Source organism: Trichophyton rubrum, assembly GCF_000151425.1.
Source record: "Trichophyton rubrum CBS 118892 genomic scaffold supercont2.1, whole genome shotgun sequence".
NCBI classification, from domain to species: Eukaryota; Fungi; Ascomycota; class Eurotiomycetes; order Onygenales; family Arthrodermataceae; genus Trichophyton; species Trichophyton rubrum.
This window is the reverse complement of record NW_003456428.1, coordinates 2,167,075-2,186,938: the sequence shown is the minus strand read 5'-3', so window position 1 is coordinate 2,186,938 and position 19,864 is coordinate 2,167,075. Positions and strand designations below refer to the sequence as shown.

The window sequence follows — 19,864 nt, the reverse complement described above, 5'->3', positions numbered from 1 at the left end:
GACGTATTCCTGTTCCTGATACTAGCGTAAGCAAAAGCGGCCATCACGCAAAGTCACACTTTGCACTCTTTATCATCTTGCAAGACTGAGTGTCTCCTGTCAGCCACCAAATCTTGATAGCAAGTTGACGTTTAAAGTTACCAACTGAGTGGGCAACCATTGAGCATGTGAGGCAGCCAATCAGACAGCAGTCTTGAATTTGTAGCCAATGAAACCGTCCATATCGCTGAGTCATTAGGGCTAAAGTCGGGCCGATCCGCGACTAGGCCTAAACGGGCTTTCTGGCTTGCTTATTTCATCCTCGCCTCGTTGAAAGACGGCGAAAAAGAAACGTTTTGGTATCTGGCGCTTCTTCCCTGCTCAACCTGAAGCTCGTTCTGGAACCTGTCGCTTTTTCTGGAGTCAGGCTCCGGCCTCATCTGCATCAGACCCAATGAATGAGAAATAGCACGAAACAGGACAACAGAGAATTTCGTGTTGGCCGTGACCACTCGCTACAGTTCACGTTGCAGGTTCATCATCTCTGGCCCAGCCACGACTTTCTTCTGGAGCAACCGAAGTAGGGTCCCTAGCAGGGGAATACAGTTACTCAAACGGTTAGAAAACCTTGGTAGATCGCGAGGATCTGAGACTGTCTGGTCCTTTGACCAACCGCCTGCCTCAGGCGTGCTCCACAGTCCTGCAAGTGCCTGTCGGCCAGGCGGCCAATTGCGGGATATTGGGCAGAAAATGATGCTATCCTCGGAATCGCTTCCGGGTCACTTCCTGGAAGAGATCCGACTTCCACACCTCTTCTTCGTCTCATCGGTAACGAGGGAGATTTTCTTGCAAGTTGCTGCAATTGGGTTGGTCTTGTTGATTTCGACCTTTTCCGCCTCTGTTTTACCCTCTGACCCGCTCAAGTGCATGGCCTGTCTGCCTCATCCCTCGAAAGAGAGAGCAAGGTGGCTCTTCCCTTGTCATGATACAGCGTTTGCCTTGTATTTCTTGTCACGTTTTCATTAACTTGCTGTTTTACGATTTATAGTATCGTGCAGCAGGTTACCCTGGTTTCCCTCCCACAGCTGCCGCTTTCCACAAGCCTTAGTAGGGCGTGCATCCAATGCTGTCTGCAATCCTCTTCTGAAAACCCATGGGGCCGCGAGACGTGGCCCCAATGGCACTTGGTCTTGCATAGCTGCTTTAGAGAGCCCATTTCCTGGGAAACTATCGTTTCTAATTCTCAATAATGACCGTTGATTACATGGCTCCATCAATGACGATTGCTTTGATAGGCCTAAACGACATATGAGGTTATCGGGCACATGCTTTCCTGTATCATAGGAGCTAGTATTACTTGTTATAATTTGTCTCGTCCGACGTGCTGCTATCTCGCTCAACCACGCCTTCATGTTATCCCCCCTCTTCCAATCTTACCCCAATATTCCTCAAGCTTACCTTACATCCCGGGCCGCAGGTCGCCTTTCTGACGGACGCCAATCTATCCCCGAACTGCCGAGGCCTGCCACACCAAATAGACCTCTCATATCATTGCACTTGTGTCTCCGTCTCTTCAACCTTTTTCTACTCTTCACATCCCCGCAAAAGCGTTACAGATATTCCTGACCATGGCCAAAAAGAAGAAGGGAAAGAAGGGAGCTACCAACCGACTGCCGGCCAATTCAGTCGTGCCCGACATTGACAACGGGAGTAGCAGCAACCTACCTGAAGGTGACGGCTCGTCTGCACTCCCCGAAAATGTCGAACCTAAGCTATCAGTATGCTTCACTTCCTCAGTTTAAATATCAAACATATGATTGGAACACTGGTCAATTCAAAGACTGCCCTATATCATCGTTATATTCTTCCCCACCATCAGATGACGGTAATGATGAACCTACCACTGACGCAAAACCAAAAAAGGACGTCCCCTTGGACCAACAACCACAAGATGCACCAGCGGCTAATGTTGACGCCGGAAAAGATGCCCTTGAAGCATCCCCAGGTAAGTTGGCTATCCTGTTGGTAGCGGAAGTATACCTTGCCCACTACCACCTAGAGTACCGCAGGGGCCTCATGTACTTACCATCCCATAGGTATAACGGAAAATGAGCCTTCCGAGGGGACCCAAAAGACAGCAGAGGAGGAAAAACCAAACGAAGGAACGCCGTCTACAGAAGACAAGCCGGGGGAAGAGACGGCAAAAGAAGCTCCAGCTACGGAAGATCCTCCTTCTGAAGAAGCTCCTGCTGAAGAAAAGGATGTTCCAGAAGAGACTCCAACAAAAGAAGAGCCAGCAACAGAAGCTCCTGCTGCGGACGATCCTCCCGAAGAAGTTCCCTCTGAAGAAAAGCCGGCTACGGAAGGGACTGCGGCGGAACAGGAGCCGGTAATAGAAGCACCGGCATCAGAAGGTCCACCTGCTAAAGAAGCCCCAGCCCCGGAAGAAAACCCACCTGCAGAAGCGGCTCCAGCTGAAGAAAACTCAGTTTTAGGAGAGACCCAAACAGAACAAGAACCAGCAGCAAAAGTACCAGCTGTGGAAGAGTCACCTGCTGAAGAAACATCTGCTCCGGGAGAATTACCTACTGAAGAGACCCCGACCGACGAAGCTCCAGCCGCCGAAGAGGCTCCAACTGCGGATGAGGTTGAGAAGAAGCTTGCAGAAGAGGCGCTAACAAAAGAGATAAGCACGGAAGAGGACCCCACAGAGAAGCCAGCAGCTGCAGGAGAACCATCTGTTCAAGAAACATGCCTCGAAGAGGCTTCTGTTGGAAAAGAGTGTCCTGCAGAAGAATCTTCTGCGGAAGGGGCTCCCGCCGTAGACGCTTCCACCACAGAGGAAGAATCGCTGGCGAAAGAAGTTCCAACTGAAGAAAAATCAACTGCAGAGGCATCTTCAGCTGTGGAAGAATCCCCTGCTGAAGAGGCCCCCACTGAAGAAGCACCTTTGGAAGAGACAACCGTGGATGAAACACCCGCCGAAGGGACGCCGGCTCCTGAAGAAGCGCAGCTCCGAGAAGAATCACCTGTAGGAGAAGAAACATCTGTGGAAAAGACTGCTGGTGAGGAAGCACCACCTCCAGAAGAACACCCGGCTGCAGGAGAGTCACCTACCGAAGAAGATCCAGCTTCAAAAGAAGTCCCAGCTACTGAAGAACCTTCAACTGGAGAGGAGAATCCGGCTGAAGAAGGGGCAGCGCCTGAACTGTTAGACGAGGGAGAGAAACTAGTTGAAGGAACACCAGAGGTGCCAAAAGAAGGAGAAGCAGCTGATACTGATAAAGTAGGCATTGAAGAAGAAAACAAGAGAACGGCCGAAGGAGGAAATTACGACACAGCGGACGCAGCACCTGATACATGTAATGTCAAAGAGGAGGGCAAAAGTGCATCCAATATTGATGGGCCCAAATCGTCAAACGACCCTGTGGAAGTAACTACTGAAGAAAAGGAGGAAACAAACGCTACCCTTGGGACTTCAGTCGAAGAATCTACTGTAGAACAACCTACATTTGAGGAATCTGCCGCTGAAGAGCCTGCTCCTGAACTACCTGCTGCTGAAGAAGCTGAGGAGTCAGCTGCTAAAGAGACTGCTGCTGAAGAGCCTGTTGCTGAGGAGCCAGCTGCTGAAGAGCCTGTTGCTGATGAGCCAGCTACTGAAGAACCCGCTGCTGAGGAGACTGCTGCTAAAGAGCCAGCTGCTAAAGAGACTGCTGCTGAAGAGACTGCTGCTAAAGAGCCTGTTGCTGATGAGCCAGCTACTAAAGAGACTGCTGCTGAAGAGACTGCTGCTGAAGAGCCTGTTGCTGATGAGCCAGCTACTGAAGAACCCGCTGCTGAGGAGACTGCTGCTGAGGAGCCTGTTGCTGAGGAGCCTGTTGTTGAGGAGCCTACTACTGAGGAGCCTGTTGCTGATGAGCCAGCTACTAAAGAACCCGCTGCTGAGGAGACTGCTACTGAGGAGCCAGCTGCTGAAGAACCCGCTGCTGAAGAACCCGCTGCTGAAGAGCCTGTTGTTGAGGAGCCAGCTGCTGAAGAGCCAGCTGTTGAGGAGCCTGTTGCTGAAGAGCCAGCTACTAAAGAACCCGCTGCTGAGGAGACTGCTGCTGAGGAGCCTGCTATTGAAGAACCTAACACTCAAGATCCGGTAGAACCTGAGCCAATACCCGAGGAGCCAGCTGCCGGGGACCCTGTTATTGATAAACCGGCAGCTGAAGAGCAAGTAGAAGGTTCATCGGCTACCGAAGAATCAAAACCAGAAGATCCAATAACTGAAGAGCCAGCAGCCAAGGAACCAGCAAGCGAAGAAGAAGCGGCTGTGGAAGCGGCTGTCAAAGAGCCGGCAGAAGACCCTGTTGTTCAGGAGCCTGCAGAGGAACCCGCAGCTGAAGAATCTATTATTAACGAAGCAGCCGCTGAAGAGGTCGTTGTTGAGGAACCAGCTGCTGAGAATGCGACAGCTGCAGAATCTGAAGCCAAACAGCTTGCTGATGTGGATGAACAACCTAAGCTCGAAGAACCCGTGGGTGAGGAGCCAGCACCAGCTCCAAACGACCCTGTAGAGACTTCAGATCAGCCGGATGAAGTGGTTATGAAAAAGGCGAGCGAACAACCTGCTCTTGTAGAAGAGACTACAGCTCAGGGAATAGCTACGGTAGAAGAGAATATTCCAAATGAACCTGCTCCAGAACCAACACCAGCAGTGACGGAAGAGGCTCCCGCCGAAGCTCCTGCCGAAGCCCCTGAGGCACCGGCAACTGAAAAGCCTCAGGATGATTCACCCCCGGCCGAGGATGTTGTCAAGGAAGTAGCACCCCATGAACAGCCAGCAGGAGAACCTGTAGCTGAAGAGGAACCGAAGACTACTGAAGAACCAACCCCACAGCCCGCACCTGTTGCTGAGGAGAAGCCTGCTGAAGAAATCAAAGAAGAGCCAGTGCCGCAGGCCGTGGGAGCCCCCGTTTCGGAAGATACAGCTTCAAAACCTATCATTGAAGAACCTGCTGCTGCTAAAGATGCCCCTAACGCTAAAGCTGCGGAAGCAGCTGCTGTTGAGCCCAAATCCAAATCGCGATCGAAAGAACGATCGAAAGAGCGATCAAAAGAAAAAAGACACAAGAAACACCGACGATCCACGCCAGCCGAGGAGCCACCACGACCTTCAAAAAGTTCGGGAGAGAAAAAACCTAGCTCTCGTCGACCAAGAGCTGAACGAGAGGTGCGGTCCTCGCCGCCAGTCGATGCACCTGTTGAAGTGAAAGAGACGAAACACACTGGCCAAACTAGGCATAGAAGTAACCGCCCTCGACCAAACGAGACTGAAGCAGAGCGAGCAGAAAGACGAAAGAGGCGAGAAGCCCGCAGAGCTGAGGCAGAACGTTCAAAGGAAACTGGAAGCCCTAAGGAGGAACATCCCAAGGAAGAACATGGCCCGAATCCACCAAAGCGACCCCTTGTGCGGCGATTATCACTATCAGGCCGTGACCGACCTAACGCCGCCCCTAAATCTGGTGGCCCAAGTCAAAACCCGATATCTTCGCTCGCCTCCAAGCCTCTCGCTTTGCTTAGGTTGATTACTACCGGCCAATCAACAGCTCACCAGCCGGTCATGAAAGTGAATGAACGAGCAAAGTCCTCCTCTCCAGTTCCCCCCGTCAAACGGCCGTCACCTCCAAACACCTCTGGCTCCTCTACCCATTCCCAGTCGAACTCGGGCTCTCGTTCGCATTCTGACAGGCGCCGTGAAAGAAGGTCAACCAACTCCGAGGAAGTAAGGGAGCGAGCACGACGAAGTAACGCCAGAAGCGAAGAGAACAAACTGCGTGAAAGGAAGTCCCCCAAGACTGATGAAGGGGCAGAGCAAGAAAAGCCCCCGAACCCGAAAACAGAAGTACCGAAGCCTCGCGAACGAAGGCTAAGCAGAGGTGAAGACAGCAAAGAACGAATGCCTAGCAAACAGGAAGAAGCCAAGGAGAAAGATCCAGGAAAGGAGCAAGAGCACCGAGAACATCGAGAACACCGGGAGCACCGTCGAGAACGTCGACGGTCGATGAGACTCGAAACCCCGGCGGAGAAGACTGCTAAAGAGGACCCTCCGCCAGAACGACTGCGCCGACGCCGCTCGAGTCTACATAAACACCGCGAGGACGCTCCATCAAGCATGAGCTTCAGAGAGAAACTTCGACAAGTCCTTACCGCCGCATGATATGACCCATTAATGACGTTTATGATTGTTCATGCCATGTTTGTCATCTCACGATTGATTTTCCCCCTACCGTTCTCTACTTTTATATCTTGTTCTTGAGTTTTGTTCATGCATTCTGTGAGCGTTTTTGAATGATTATTTTTGCCTGCTCCTTTCTCAAATACTGCATATCACGAACATTACTGTTGGAATAAGGGAATGATGGTGCATTTTCACGGACGGAGTTTCACATATTGATCATATTCTTCAAGCTTTTTTTTTTTTTTTTTTTTTTTTTGTTTTGGTTTTTTCCTCATTCTCATTCGGATTTCATCTTCTTCTAATCTATGTATGATCATGTATCCAAATTGCTATCTTATTTCCTATGAATAAATGATCATGCCGACTGTATCTCTAGCCGGTAGACGTCCTCTTCAATACGTAACCCTGAACAATGCAAGAAAATACTATTCTGTAACCTGATGACCAAAGAGGGTCAGCGTCAGGTGTTATCCTGTTATCCCGCCCCGTCCCAGGTTGTTCCGATGCCCGAGCCGCTGCAGGGGCAAAAAGTTACCTCGGCATCTCACACTGGCGCATGCGACTCTGCGACGTCAAGTTAAAAACAACCTCATCGGCGTGCTTCCCAGACAACCAGATCTCGCGGTCTTGACATCCTTATCGATACTGTCCTTTTCGATTCCCAATAAGCCCCGCTCGAGACGGATCAATTGGCTACTCGTTCTCTCTCTCTCTCTCTCTCTCTCTCTTTTTTTTTTTTTTTTTTTTTTTTTTTTTTTTTTTTTTTTTTTTTTTTGGATATTTCTTACGACCAAGTTTTAAGAAGCTAGTGGCAGGTTGTTACAGGCGCGGCACACAGCCCAGAACGACTACAAGATGGCATCTACAGCTCTCCCAACTCTTCAATATACTCCTGTCGAGGAGATCCCCTCGCGCGTGAAGAATGTTCGGGCTACTTTTTTCGAACACAAGACTCGACCTATTGAGTTCCGTATCCAACAGCTGCGGAAGCTTTACTGGGCGTAAGTGCTAAACCTCTTGTATCGGTGGCAGAAGTCTCTCATCTCTGCCCAGTATATTCACCCATAGTAAGCCCTAGCTGACGCTCTTATTTGTATTGATTAGTATCAAGGACCGGGAACAGCTGGTGACCGCGGCCCTTAAGCAGGACCTGAACAGACCGGAATATGAAGCTTATGTCGGAGAGATTGTGTCGACGCTCAACGATATCATATTCATTACCAAAAACCTCCCCAAGTGGGCTAAAGACGAAAAAGCTGCTGATATCGACCTCACATTTTCGCTGATGAAGCCAACCATTCGAAAGGACCCGTTGGGCTGTGTTCTGATTATTGGGTTGGTGCTACGCTCTCTTCCTAACCCAACACTACATTTGCACATATGGCTAATTATCCGCATAGAGCATTCAATTTCCCCTTCGTCCTTACTCTTGGTCCACTCCTTGGTGCCATTGCTGCTGGCAACACGGTTGTGGTTAAGCCAAGTGAGGTTTCACCACACTGCGCTGCCGTGATCCAGGAAATCATTGAAGCTGCTTTGGACCCCACTTGTGTATCTGTCGTCCAGGGAAGTGTCCCAGAAACTAAAGCGCTGCTTGACGAAAGATGGGATAAGATCTGCTTCACCGGCAGCGCCAGAGTTGGCCGCATTGTTGCTCAAGCAGCTGCCCCAAAGCTTACGCCTGTCTTGCTTGAGCTAGGTGGGCGTAACCCTGCCTTTGTTACAAAGCGCGCGGACCTGAGACTTGTTGCCAGACGTCTACTATGGGGAAAGACGTTCAATGCCGGGCAAATCTGTATATCACAAAACTACATCCTTGTTGACAGGGAGGTTGTTGATCAGCTTGTGGTCGAGTTTGAGAGGGCTATCAAAGAATACTATCCAAACGGAGCCAAAGCATCGCCTGACTACTCCCGTATTATCAATGAGGGTGCTTTCCAGCGCATCAAGCAGATGGTCGACAACACCAAGGGGAAGATCCTTCTTGGTGGATCCATGGATGAGAAGGAGAAATTCATCGAACCAACCGTTGTCCTAGTTGACTCTACCGAGGACTCTCTCATAACCGAGGAGAGCTTTGGGCCAATTATCACTCTTCTGCCCGTTTCGAACTTAGACGAGGCGATTAGAATTGCAAATGACGTTGATGGAACTCCATTGGCCCTTTATCCATTTGGATCCAAAGAGGAGACCGCAAAAGGTATTATTTTCGCCTCCCTTCATTATGATGTGTTGCTGTGCACATGCTTACATCTTTATAGTCCTCTCTTCAGTTCGTTCAGGCGGTGCTTCTGTGAACGACTCATACATGCATGTTTCTGTTGCAAACCTCCCGTTTGGCGGTGTTGGAGAGAGTGGAACCGGTTGCTACCATGGCCGTAGCAGTTTCGATGCCTTTACACACCAACGCTCCATTACATCAACTCCTGGCTGGGTCGAGCGTATCCTCTCTATCCGTTACCCGCCTTATATCGGTAAACTCGGTAAATACAAAGCCGCCAGTCTCAAGTCTCCTAACTTCAACCGCGCTGGGGAACGAACTTATGGATTGCTCGAGTGGATTACCTGGTTTATTACCTTTGGAAAGGGGCCAAACAGGTCGGGCGCCGCAAGGGCCACTGCCGCAGCGTTGGGTAAGTAAATCTTTTATCAACATATTTTCCCGAATAACTTCTTTCCTTTTCTCTGCTTGCTGTACTATTAAGATCCTTGTGTCATCTGGTCTGGTCTCGATCTCATTTTATCGCCTCTGCAGACACGAAATCTTCGTGATACCATGTGTACGAGGCCATGCTTGTTCTACAGCGCTTGATACCCCTTTTATATACATATTTTATGATTCTCCTTGGGTTATATATATAAGCGATATTCTGTTGCAATATTTTCTACTCCCTTTAAGCCTATTCCTAATATTTCAGTCTCGCATCGATGCTTAGTTATGATGGTTGATATGCTAACAAATATTAACAGTTGCAATCGCTATATACCACTACACCAACCGTGGCCCAAAGCTCTAGACATGCATACTCTTCTTCTAATACGCGTTTTTTACTATTTTAAAATTGGGTTGCAATTTTTGGCATATATACGTTCTTATTAACAATAATAGCTATAATAAAAAAATAGTTTTATTATATACGAGGGTGGAGAGGTCATTCCACTTCGCTCTTAACTCTTCCATACCAGACTTTACTAATAAACGTGCGAATATTTCCGGTGTATAATGTGTGGCGGTATTTCGATTTGCAACATACTATTATAGAGGGTCAACTAGGAGTTTAAGTGCCGCGCCTCCTAGGCCGTCTACCATCCAATCTTGGGCTAGCCCTGTTAACAAGATCTTGATAGCGGTAAGGTAATCCCCTAGTGGAACAGCCGGAGGGCCCAAGGTGTCCCACTGAGAGTGAATAATTATAGTGACTGTGTGTCAAACATGACCTTCATATTAAGGTCCCATTGGCGGTCCACGCTGGGCAGGCTCTGCTCGCTACGCTCCCAAGTCAACAAAACCTTGCAGGAGGAGTCGAGAAAAATGGTACCGCAGAGCTGCAGATCTATAGCTAGTTAAATTATGATTATTTTTTTACTTTGACATTGCCTTGCTTTGAAAAATAGAACTTGGACCAAATTGAGGCTATGCATTGCTGAATTTGTAGATGACAACTAGTTCAACACCTAGTCTCAATCCCTTGCCTGCTCACGCAGATATATTTGACTCCCTTGTAGGGCTTAACTCCTTCACCTAAACCACGACTTCTTCGAGAGTCAACAGTCAAAGAGTCAACACGTATACCACTTGGTAGCCAGCCGCGTACAGAAAATGATACTGAGGCTGATGAGGGCATTAATAAGGCATTGGCCTGCTTTTTCCGCATTTGTTTGACTGTTGGTGATAGACCTTCCGTCTTCTCCGGTTGGGGAGTATCATCTGTCGTTGCCCCTGAAGCTTGATAGCTTGCGCCCCCAGTTAAGGTCTCGTCATAATACCCTCTGAGAGGGTTCGAAGTTAATCGTCGAGTACGATCTGTACCATCTCCATCAACTATGTCGTCATCATCATCAAGCTCATGAAGGGGCCCGAGTATGGTTCCTTTTAGCGTAGCTATGCCAGAGATTGATCCGTCTTTCTCTCTGGTAGGCACGCGCCATTCTAGAGATTCGTTTCCTGGCATGAAGGTGGCTTCTCCCCGACTCGCCTGGATATCGGTAATGTTCCGCACCGATGGTGGTATGGAAACTGTCACCACTACATCATCTAGGCTCGGAGACGACGAGCTACCGCCGATAGTTAAGAAAGAAGGGGTCGAAGTTCCAGATCCACGGCCCATCGAGTTCCCCATTCCCCCATTCCTACCTATACCAGTTCCGCCTCCTCCACTCCTTGAGGAAGCCCCAGGAAAACTGTTATTCAATGTTAGTCGCACTTCAAAATTTGAACCCGTAGGACCAAGGCCTTTTTTTATATCCACTGTAGCCGGAAGAAATAATCTTTCCATATGAGCAGACGGATTGTCCTCCTCAGGATTAACAGGGAGCAGGTTGACTTCGTATCCCCCTAATATAAAGCGTCCATCAGGGGGCACGAAGCTTAGTGCGCCTGGCTTTTCTCTCCAACGCGCCAGACGGACGCAAGGATGAAACACAGGTAATTCAATCTTATGCGCAAGACTTCTTTGACCCCCAGGAGCACTTAGGGAAAGAAGCAAATCCGGCACTCCCGATATCTTCGCCGTGAATACTATTGTACCATGTACCAGTGCTGATATTGGCCTGCCAGAGGGGGCAAATATAACCGATAGAGACTCGACTATGTCAACATACAGCTCATTTGAGGTATGTCGTACACCAGAACGTCTCCAAGGTATGGCTGGCGCATTTGCTCCGGCTACTGTGGGCGCAGTAGCAAGGGGTTGGCTTAGAGGCTTTGCAAGAGCGGAAGCCTGCGACGCACTGTCCCACCGCATATACATCGTTAGCAAACATGAATTTCATACAGGCGCGGAGAGATATTGTGGTCAATATTCACCCAGGCAATCCCACTCCGCTTAGGAGCTTGCCCATCCACCCAGGAACGTCAACCGCCTCCCGTAGAGCGTTCGGTTCAGTATTAGATACGACGCCAGCATCGCACATTTCATTCAGCAACTGTCCAACAACATCATAGCTATTCTGTATCTTCGTTCCGAGCAAAGGGGCGCCGATAAATTCCTCTAGCACATCTATTACTCGGTGGATAAATTCGAGGACGAGAAGCGGTTCTGCCTCGGTGCTGCACGAAACCAGGAATAGGAGATTTGAATGCGAAACCGAGAAGACTGAGACGGGAGGAGAGGTATCGGGAAGGTATACTAGGGACGGTCGAGGAGCCGGATGGGCTAGAAAGTGAGAGCGTATTGCCGTCGCGGGGGGAGGGCGCGAACAATAGGTATGTTCGAGTATTGGTGTGCTATTTCTCAGTGTCAGTATATATCTATTTGCTGGGAGTGACAGCCAAATAGCTCACTTTGTCTCATCATAAATATAAAGAGCTTCTATAACAGCGCTCATCATTGCGAACGCATCTGCCGTGGAGTGTGGGAGGATATAGATGTGGTTGAGATACATGAGGTTTAGTTATCCCAGTCAGAGCAGTGCGTGACCTCATCGGAGTTTTTGGGTTTTCATGATTTTTACAAGTACAACACTCAACAGGAGCTGCATCAAAGGACAACATCCCTTCGGTAGGTCCCTATACCCTGGTTTATGCACATAGTTGCTAATTTTCAATGGTTAGACGCTATCTTTTTTTTGACCTAATCTGCCATTACAGCCACCACCGATTAATATGGCAAGGCAGTCCGATGCGCCTTGGGAAATCAACCCCAAAGATATTGAAAAAACGATTGCACAGGATAAATATGATGACTGTCTGGCGTGCAGAGCTACTGGTATGGACTTTCCGTGTCTATGGATATACACCGGTAGTTTATAGCTAACTGTCTGGCTGGCTTGGTTGTATAGGGAGTCTGGCACTTGCGGGACTTGGAGGTTGGAGCTATTACACCGGAATGAAGAACCTACGTGAGCAAGAACAGAAGATCTTAGCAAGCGGCTCAAAGTACAGGATGGGATCGAGAAGGCTAGGGGTTATTATGATATCAACTTCACTAGTGGGATTGGGTATATGGAGAGCTTTCAACTGAATATCAATTAGGAGAATTTAGTGGACTGTACGATATTTTTATTATACGCCCATTCTCAAGAGAAATGCGTGACATTATAGACTGTGTGCCATACTGTGTTAGAGACGAAATTACGAGCAGGCTAACTCGAGGCTTTATTGGGTATCTCTGATTTTCAATGATGCTACCTATCTACATGCATATGATGAGAAATATAGAAAATGCCGTATAAGAACAAGGGCGAAAATAAAAGTCCAAAACGCCTCCACGTTAATGCATCGTAGAGCTCTGCATATCCATTCTATAACCCGTTAGAATGAGGGGGATTAAGGAAAGAGTATATAGACTATAGGAAGCGGCCTCGTTTCGGTCCACCAAATGGGTCTCGGCCGTTTCCTAGGTTCGAGATATCGAAAAACTCGCCAAAGTGGAATTTTCGTTTCGATCCGGCACCGGGCGTGGGGTCCCGGTTGATGGTGCGAGGGTTATGACGGTTCCCATTGCCGTGGCGGTGTGGTGTTCGAGGTGGACAGGAGTGCACTTCTAGCCTGACTGGGGGATGAGAGGGATGTGAGGTGGTGATCTGTGGGTCGCTTGATAATGAAGGAGAGCTATCCATGCCGGCTTTCATGTCGATATCCTCTTGCATGGGCAGACTCTGGCCCGCGGTGAAAGTGAAGGCCGCCGTCCGGGGAGGTACTATAGCAATAGGCTCGGAAGGTATGGGCATCAGTGGTGGTGGAGTTTCGGAGGGCTGTCTTGACGGAGCAGCAGCTTCAGGTTGTGGTTTCGAGGCGGTGGTATCAGGATTCGATTTACGGACGGCAGCCGGTGAGGCTGCTCGGTTGGTCTTGTCGGCATCGGTCTTATCATCATCACTGTCGTTTGAAGCTGTTCCAGCCATATCGATCTTTTCCATGACCCAGTTTCTGATCTTCTGTCCTTCGCCATCTGTAAAACCTATTTTCTCCTTGTCCAAGAAAGCCCGGAGGTCTTCGAGAGCATCCTGGTATCCAAGTTGCCGTGACTGAGCCTGATCTGATACCGCATTCTTGTAAAGGTTGGTAACTGATAAAGCAGCGGTCTTAAATGCTTGCAGGAGCAGTTCCGGAGGTTGTGCTGCCGTTGTAGACGGAAGTGATTTATTAAGTGACCGCATCGAATCCATGGCTGCGAAGCTGGACGATCCTTGACGAGGTAGGCACACGAACCCCCGCGTATCCCCTACAGATGGTTCAACAACTGCGAACTGAGAGTTATCGGGGCCCGTGATCGTTATAGCAGAATAGTTTTTTTTTTTCTGGCTACACCAGCACTCAGATTTGTGTCTGGCGAAGTGGGGGGATTCGGTTTTCTGGACAGGCCACCACGAATCGAGCGGCCAAAGCTAGCAGAAGACGAGTGAGTCAAGCAGCAGCCGGTCGAGATAGGGAGCGTACGGCGTGTAGTGGCCGGGCGAATGTAGGTCGGGGTGACGCTGGAGTTCAACGAGGCCAGAGGTTGAGGTTGAAGTTGCTTTAGTAGTGGAGAAACAGGCGAAGAGACACAAGAGATGACTATTTTGGGCTGCGACGGCATTTGACGGGCTGGCGGAGACGCGGAGATTCCTTTCTCCCGGCCTCCTTCTACGGGCTGCCTAGACGGAAGGACAGCAGTAGAAGTGAGAGTGATGCTTTACTGCTCTTAGGAGAGTGAGAGCCAGAGTGTTTCTCTTTGTATGCTCACACAGCCATGCAGTTGATTACTTGGTTCTACCTTGGGAGTTGTCCTGGTGTTCTCGTGATTATAGGTAGCTTAGGTAGGGTCAAAGACCTTGTTAAGCACCTGGGCAGTCACTGAGTCTGAACAGTCACTGCACTCCAGTCACATCAATGCCAGGCACTTTGCCCAGCTGCATCTTAACTGTGTGCATTTCGTCCTTGTAATATAAATACTCTACATTCTTCTTCTTCTTCTTCTTCTTTTCCTTTTTTTATTTTTATTATTTATTATTATTACTTTTTTTTTTCACTTTTCGGCGTCCATCTTTTTAGGCTTTCGGATTTTCTTTTCTCCCTCGGCAAAATATTTCTCCTTCCGGCTTACTCATCCTCCCGGTTTATCTGCTTACTCATCTATACCGACCAATCAGCGCGTCTTGAGCCTCTTCTTTTTTCTGTCCTGCCGAAAAAAGAAAAAAGTCTCGCGGTTTTGTTCGTTTCGAGGGTTTTCACCTTCTCAGCGTTCGCCATCCAGCTTCTTCTCCTCCCTCACACATACGCAGGAACAGGCACATACCCGGACGGCCAGGCCATGAGCAGTCGCGCTCCAGATACCTGCGTTTCTTCCTGCTTACCTACTCGCTACTAGATCTATTACTTACCTCTCTCTCGCCGTTTTAACGAGTCTTAGAGCGCGTTCCTCTGCTATAAATCTATATATTGACTCCCGGTGAGCCGCTGCCTGGACATGGCTCCGGTGCAAGAACTCCCCTCGACGGGCGATGAAGACGTCACGATGGTGGATGTTGCTGACTATCAGCCTTCCGATGATGCTCGGGACGACCAAGATATGAAGGTACGCTTGCAGGACGCGTTGAGCGGTTGCTGACGTGGGGAGAATGCCACCGTTACGGAAGATGGGATGCAGATATCAGGCTAACACTTTACACTCTTCTTCTGCTTTAGGAGTATCAAGATACACCTGACTACACGGTAAGCCACTGTCTATCACTGCACAATGCTGCGTTTCAGTGCTGAGGGTCGTAGGATTCCGATACGAACCCAAATACCACCGCAAGTAGTGTTGCTGGCGATACTGCTCCAGATGGCAGGAAACGAAGGACAGAGGCCTTCCAGCTACGCAAAAGCGTTCTTGGTAAAAAACACGGACGTCTTGACGAGTCAATGGTATGTCGTTCATGTCCATACCACATTATCGCATACTGGTATTGATACTTATTTCTCACTCTATACAGGAAGATGATTCAATTCGACGATTCCGTTACCTCCTCGGGTTAACCGACTTGTTCCGCCATTTTATTGACACTAATCCTAACCCCCGGATCAAGGAGATCATGGCCGAGATCGATCGCCAGAATGAAGCCAAGTCAGGCTCGAGAAAAGGAGCTACTAGAAAAGGTGGTGCGGCAGGAGAACGCCGACGAAGGACAGAACAAGAAGAGGACGCGGAGCTTCTGAAGGATGAGAAACGAGGAGGAAAGACTGAAACCGTCTTCCAGCAATCGCCTTCATTCATTCAGGGAGGTGAAATGCGTGATTACCAGATTGCTGGCCTGAACTGGCTGGTTTCGCTACACGAGAATGGTATCTCAGGCATACTAGCCGACGAGATGGGTCTTGGAAAGACTCTTCAGACCATTTCCTTTTTGGGATATCTTCGACATATTTGCGGAATCACAGGCCCTCATCTCGTGGCTGTTCCGAAGTCAACTTTGGATAATTGGAAAAGGGAGTTTGGTAAATGGACACCCGACGTCAACGTCTTGGTTTTGCAAGGAGCCAAGGATGAACGCCACCAACTCATTAACGAGCGCCTCGTCGATGAGAAATTCGATGTGTGCATCACCAGTTACGAGATGATCCTTAGGGAAAAGTCGCATTTGAAGAAATTCGCCTGGGAGTATATTATTATCGACGAGGCGCATCGAATTAAGAATGAAGAGTCATCCCTCTCACAGATTATTCGTGTGTTCAAGTCCAGAAACCGACTCTTGATCACGGGAACCCCGCTGCAAAACAACCTTCACGAACTATGGGCATTGCTAAACTTTTTGCTCCCTGATGTATTCGGTGACTCTGAGGCCTTTGATCAATGGTTCTCTAACCAAGAGGCAGACCAGGACACAGTCGTTCAGCAGCTACACAGAGTACTTCGACCGTTTTTGCTGCGCCGAGTGAAAAGCGATGTGGAGAAGAGCCTGCTCCCAAAGAAAGAACTCAATCTTTATGTCGGCATGTCAGAGATGCAAGTCAAATGGTACCAGAAGATTCTTGAAAAGGATATCGATGCAGTCAATGGCGCCCAGGGTAACAGGGAATCCAAGACTAGACTTCTAAACATTGTCATGCAGCTCCGCAAGTGCTGCAACCACCCTTATCTGTTCGAAGGAGCAGAGCCGGGCCCTCCTTATACCACCGACGAGCATCTTATCGACAATTCAGGAAAAATGGTCATTCTAGACAAGTTGCTCAATCGTTTGTTTAAGCAAGGCAGCAGAGTGTTGATCTTTTCACAAATGAGTCGTGTTCTCGACATTCTAGAGGACTACTGCGTTTTCAGGGGTCACGAATACTGCAGAATCGATGGCTCAACTGCCCATGAGGACCGTATCCAGGCAATTGACGAGTACAACCGCCCAGGCTCTGAGAAATTTGTATTTCTTCTGACCACGCGCGCTGGTGGACTGGGTATTAACTTGACTACAGCCGATATCGTCATTCTGTTTGACAGTGACTGGAATCCTCAGGCCGATCTTCAGGCTATGGACCGAGCTCATCGTATCGGCCAGACTAAGCAGGTCGTTGTGTTTAGATTTATCACGGAGAAGGCCATCGAAGAAAAGGTTCTAGAACGAGCAGCTCAAAAGCTTCGATTGGACCAGCTCGTCATTCAACAGGGTCGCGCTCAGCAACAAGCTAAGAATGCGGCCTCCAAGGATGAACTCTTAAGCATGATTCAGCACGGTGCTTCCGATGTGTTTAGCTCTACTGGAGGCACCTTCGGCAGTGGCAAGGATATTTCCGAAGACGACATTGAGGCCATCCTAAAGAAAGGTGAAGAACGTACTGCTGAGCTCAAAAACAAATATGAAAAGCTCGGAATTGATGACCTTCAGAAGTTCTCTTCAGAAAATGCCTATGAATGGAATGGAAAGGACTTCACTAACCGCAAGAAAGACATCGGTTTGAATTGGATCAACCCTGCAAAACGTGAGCGCAAAGACCAGTCATATACAATTGGCAGCTTCTACAAGCAGACTTTCACAAAGCCTTCTGAACCTAAGCCTAAAGTACCTAAGGCGCCAAAACAGACTACTATTCATGACTGGCAATTCTTCCCCCCTAAACTTCAAGAATTGCAAGACAAAGAGACTGCATACTTCCACAAGGAGATTGGTTATAAAGCTGCTTTGCCTGAAGGTCCTGAAGAGTCAGTTAGTGATAGGGAAGCGGAACGTGAACTTGAACAGCAAGAGATCGATAATGCTGTACCTCTAACCGCGGAAGAGCAAGAGGAAAAGGCCAAATTATCCGCAGAAGGGTTCTATAACTGGAACCGACGAGACTTCCAGCAATTCATTAATGGTTCGGCCAAGTTTGGACGTACCAATTATGAAGACATGGCCACCGAAGTGGACAGCAAAACCCCTGAAGAGATTAAAGAATATGCTAAAGTGTTCTGGAAGAGATACACCGAGATTCTCGATTATCCGAAATATATCCGCATTATTGAACAGGGCGAAGAAAAGATGAGGAGAATGAATCAACAACGCAAGCTCCTCCGCAAGAAAATGGGACAATACCGTGTTCCTCTCCAACAGCTGAAGATCAACTATACCGTCTCAACTACCAACAAGAAAGTATACACAGAAGAAGAGGATCGCTTTTTACTTGTTATGCTTGACAGGCACGGTGTTGATGGAGAAGGTCTATATGAGAAAATCCGCGACGAAATCCGGGAAAGCCCACTGTTCCGATTCGACTGGTTCTTCCTATCCCGTACCCCTGTTGAAATTGGTCGAAGATGTACCACCCTCCTGAACACAATCGCTAAAGAGTTTGAAGGTGATACTAAAGAAACGAATGGAGACAACAAAGCCAAAGCACGCACACGGGATGAAGAGACTGAAAACGGTGATGATACTGGCCCAGCAAAGAAGAAATCAAAGGGAGCTGCTCCTGCAGTGGTAAGTTATAAACGGTCTTTAATTGTACCCTTAAGACAGAGGAAAACTAACAAGATAATAGAATAAAAAACTTAAAGCTGTTCAGTCAAATAGCAAAGCGACATCAACAAATACTTCTAGAGCCGGCAGCGTCTCATCGTCTGGCCCAACCAAGAGCAAATCAAAGAAGCGGTAGAACTTTTAAAGGGGTCCCAGTTTCTTTTTCGTTCTAAATATTAGGTGCATGTATGATAATTCTACTGTTTATCTGGCGTACGGTTTGGGAGAAGAGAGGTATATACGGCGCTTTGGAGGCCAAGGGTTGACTTCACGACAAGAGTGGTTCTACTTTACAACAACCTCGCGGTTCCTCTACCGTAATAAAATATACTTCCAATTTTGTAACGTACATTTAGATCCTTTTTGAGTTTCAACATGTGTCTTATTGATAATTTGAACCTTCTGGCAAGGATGTGTGCAATGGCCGAAAATAAGTCGCTTGGGTGGGTAATGGAATCCGCTCTCTAAGCCCAATGTCAATATACAAGACTCCAAAATGCTCCTCCGCTTTATAGTACAGTATGTATAAGGCCATAAACGCCGAAAACATATAGGGATAATAATACAATAGCTGAATAAGATGACCGGGATATCAACACAAATACCAGAGGGAAGCCCAAGGACCTAGAAGACACGGTTCGTGTTTCCAGCAGGGGTATCTAGTGAATCTTGTGTTTCAGCACTACTGGAAGGTGGTCTGCGAGAGAGAAAAGCCTCGCATAGTAATGCAGACGCCACGCTGACGTTCAAACTGGAAACACCAGCAGTATCGTCGCGAATGTTAGCCGAATAAGCTCCGGGGATAGTAACAAATGAATCAGCCCTATTCTTAATCTTCTGCTGCAGGCCTGAGCCTTCACCCCCTAGCATCAACACACATGGTGCCTTTGTGAGCTCAGAAGCTAGAGCTTCCAGGCTATTGATGACGGGGATTTTTCGGGTATAGTCATTAACCAGCGTTGCATCAGGGGCATCTGCTGCAAAAAATTTCCAACCATTTGCTTGAGATGCTGTCATGAAAGTGCTAACATCACGAACTGAGAGAATAGGAATGGCTTCAGTTGCACCAGCAGCAGCTTTCATAACGACAGGAGATATGGGTGCTGAATTCTGCGACGAAAAAGCAATTGCATCTGCACCAAACCAGTAGGCACTTCGAAAGATGGCTCCAAGGTTTCCTGGGTCAAGTATCCCATCGAGTAGTAAAGTGAAGGGGAACCGGGACGCTTTGCTGTCTTTCCTTCTAGCATCGAATTGAATGTGGCCGTCCGTGCCATTCACGGCCGCTTGCTCTTCAGGCTGAGCGGCCAATTGAGCCAGGAAATGCGAGTTGGATTTGGAAACGACCGTTTGGAAGCTCAGTACTGGAGGCTTCGGAAGTGGGGATGCCTCCAAGACCATGCCATTATGAGGCCGCTTGCCAGTCATCTTATCCAGCGTAGTTTTCCAGGGGCCGGTAACGTGCTTAACCTGCGCACCCGCTAAGCTTGCATACTTGGCAATAGCGCGTATTTCGGGCTGTTCCCATTTTGGCACCCCGGAGCGATCCCG

The 19,864-nt window shown here is 48.5% G+C and overlaps 7 protein-coding genes across 10 annotated transcripts in view; 4 read left to right on the top strand and 3 right to left on the bottom strand.

Annotated features, from left to right (window-relative positions):
- Positions 1–1,737: 1,737 nt before the first annotated feature.
- Positions 1,738–6,384, top strand: TERG_00819 (uncharacterized protein; the record flags this gene model as incomplete). Its single annotated transcript, XM_047747659.1, has 2 exons — positions 1,738–1,984; positions 2,076–6,384. 2 exons carry the CDS (start codon positions 1,738–1,740, stop codon positions 6,182–6,184), a joined length of 4,356 nt encoding a protein of 1,451 aa, XP_047603621.1. The 3' UTR covers positions 6,185–6,384.
- A 639-nt stretch (positions 6,385–7,023) lies between these two features.
- Positions 7,024–9,247, top strand: TERG_00818 (uncharacterized protein). Of its 3 annotated transcripts, XM_003238783.2 has the most exons (4): positions 7,024–7,206; positions 7,310–7,540; positions 7,606–8,405; positions 8,467–9,247. In XM_003238783.2, exons 1-4 carry the CDS (start codon positions 7,061–7,063, stop codon positions 8,844–8,846), a joined length of 1,557 nt encoding a protein of 518 aa, XP_003238831.1. In that variant the 5' UTR covers positions 7,024–7,060; the 3' UTR covers positions 8,847–9,247. The 3 variants fall into 3 exon arrangements, with proteins under 3 accessions (XP_003238831.1, XP_047605242.1, XP_047605243.1); XM_047749179.1 differs by having other exon boundaries at positions 7,024–7,540; XM_047749180.1 differs by having other exon boundaries at positions 7,024–8,405.
- A 626-nt stretch (positions 9,248–9,873) lies between these two features.
- Positions 9,874–11,175, bottom strand: TERG_00817 (uncharacterized protein; the record flags this gene model as incomplete). Its single annotated transcript, XM_003238782.2, has 1 exon — positions 9,874–11,175. The coding sequence occupies one exon, from the start codon at positions 11,173–11,175 to the stop codon at positions 9,874–9,876; it is 1,302 nt and encodes a 433-aa protein (XP_003238830.2).
- An 854-nt stretch (positions 11,176–12,029) lies between these two features.
- On the top strand, positions 12,030–12,387 carry TERG_00816 (uncharacterized protein; the record flags this gene model as incomplete). The annotated part of the gene is made up of 2 exons (XM_003238781.1): positions 12,030–12,132; positions 12,206–12,387. 2 exons carry the CDS (start codon positions 12,030–12,032, stop codon positions 12,385–12,387), a joined length of 285 nt encoding a protein of 94 aa, XP_003238829.1.
- A 325-nt stretch (positions 12,388–12,712) lies between these two features.
- On the bottom strand, positions 12,713–13,534 carry TERG_00815 (uncharacterized protein; the record flags this gene model as incomplete). The annotated part of the gene is made up of 1 exon (XM_003238780.1): positions 12,713–13,534. One exon carries the CDS (start codon positions 13,532–13,534, stop codon positions 12,713–12,715), a length of 822 nt encoding a protein of 273 aa, XP_003238828.1.
- A 1,717-nt stretch (positions 13,535–15,251) lies between these two features.
- Positions 15,252–18,449, top strand: TERG_00814 (uncharacterized protein; the record flags this gene model as incomplete). 2 transcript variants are annotated; one of them, XM_003238779.2, is made up of 3 exons in its annotated part: positions 15,252–15,254; positions 15,323–18,274; positions 18,336–18,449. In XM_003238779.2, the coding sequence occupies 3 exons, from the start codon at positions 15,252–15,254 to the stop codon at positions 18,447–18,449; spliced, it is 3,069 nt and encodes a 1,022-aa protein (XP_003238827.2). The 2 variants fall into 2 exon arrangements, with proteins under 2 accessions (XP_003238827.2, XP_047603620.1); XM_047747658.1 differs by lacking the exon at positions 15,252–15,254 and having other exon boundaries at positions 15,257–18,274.
- A 488-nt stretch (positions 18,450–18,937) lies between these two features.
- TERG_00813 (uncharacterized protein) overlaps positions 18,938–19,864 on the bottom strand; it is a gene marked incomplete at both ends in the record, with an annotated part of 1,775 nt that continues 848 nt past the window's right edge. The window contains one exon of the mRNA XM_003238778.1: positions 18,938–19,831. Coding sequence (XP_003238826.1) covers positions 18,938–19,831 — 894 coding nt within the window. The remainder of the gene's footprint in view (positions 19,832–19,864) is intronic.

Coding starts and splice junctions, on each gene's coding strand:
- TERG_00818 (XM_003238783.2), top strand. CDS start 7,061: ATGGCATCTACAGCTCTCCCAACTCTTCAATATACTCCTGTCGAGGAG. Junction 7,207..7,309: donor CTGCGGAAGCTTTACTGGGC/GTAAGTGCTAAA, acceptor TGTATTGATTAG/TATCAAGGACCGGGAACAGC. Junction 7,541..7,605: donor GGCTGTGTTCTGATTATTGG/GTTGGTGCTACG, acceptor TTATCCGCATAG/AGCATTCAATTTCCCCTTCG.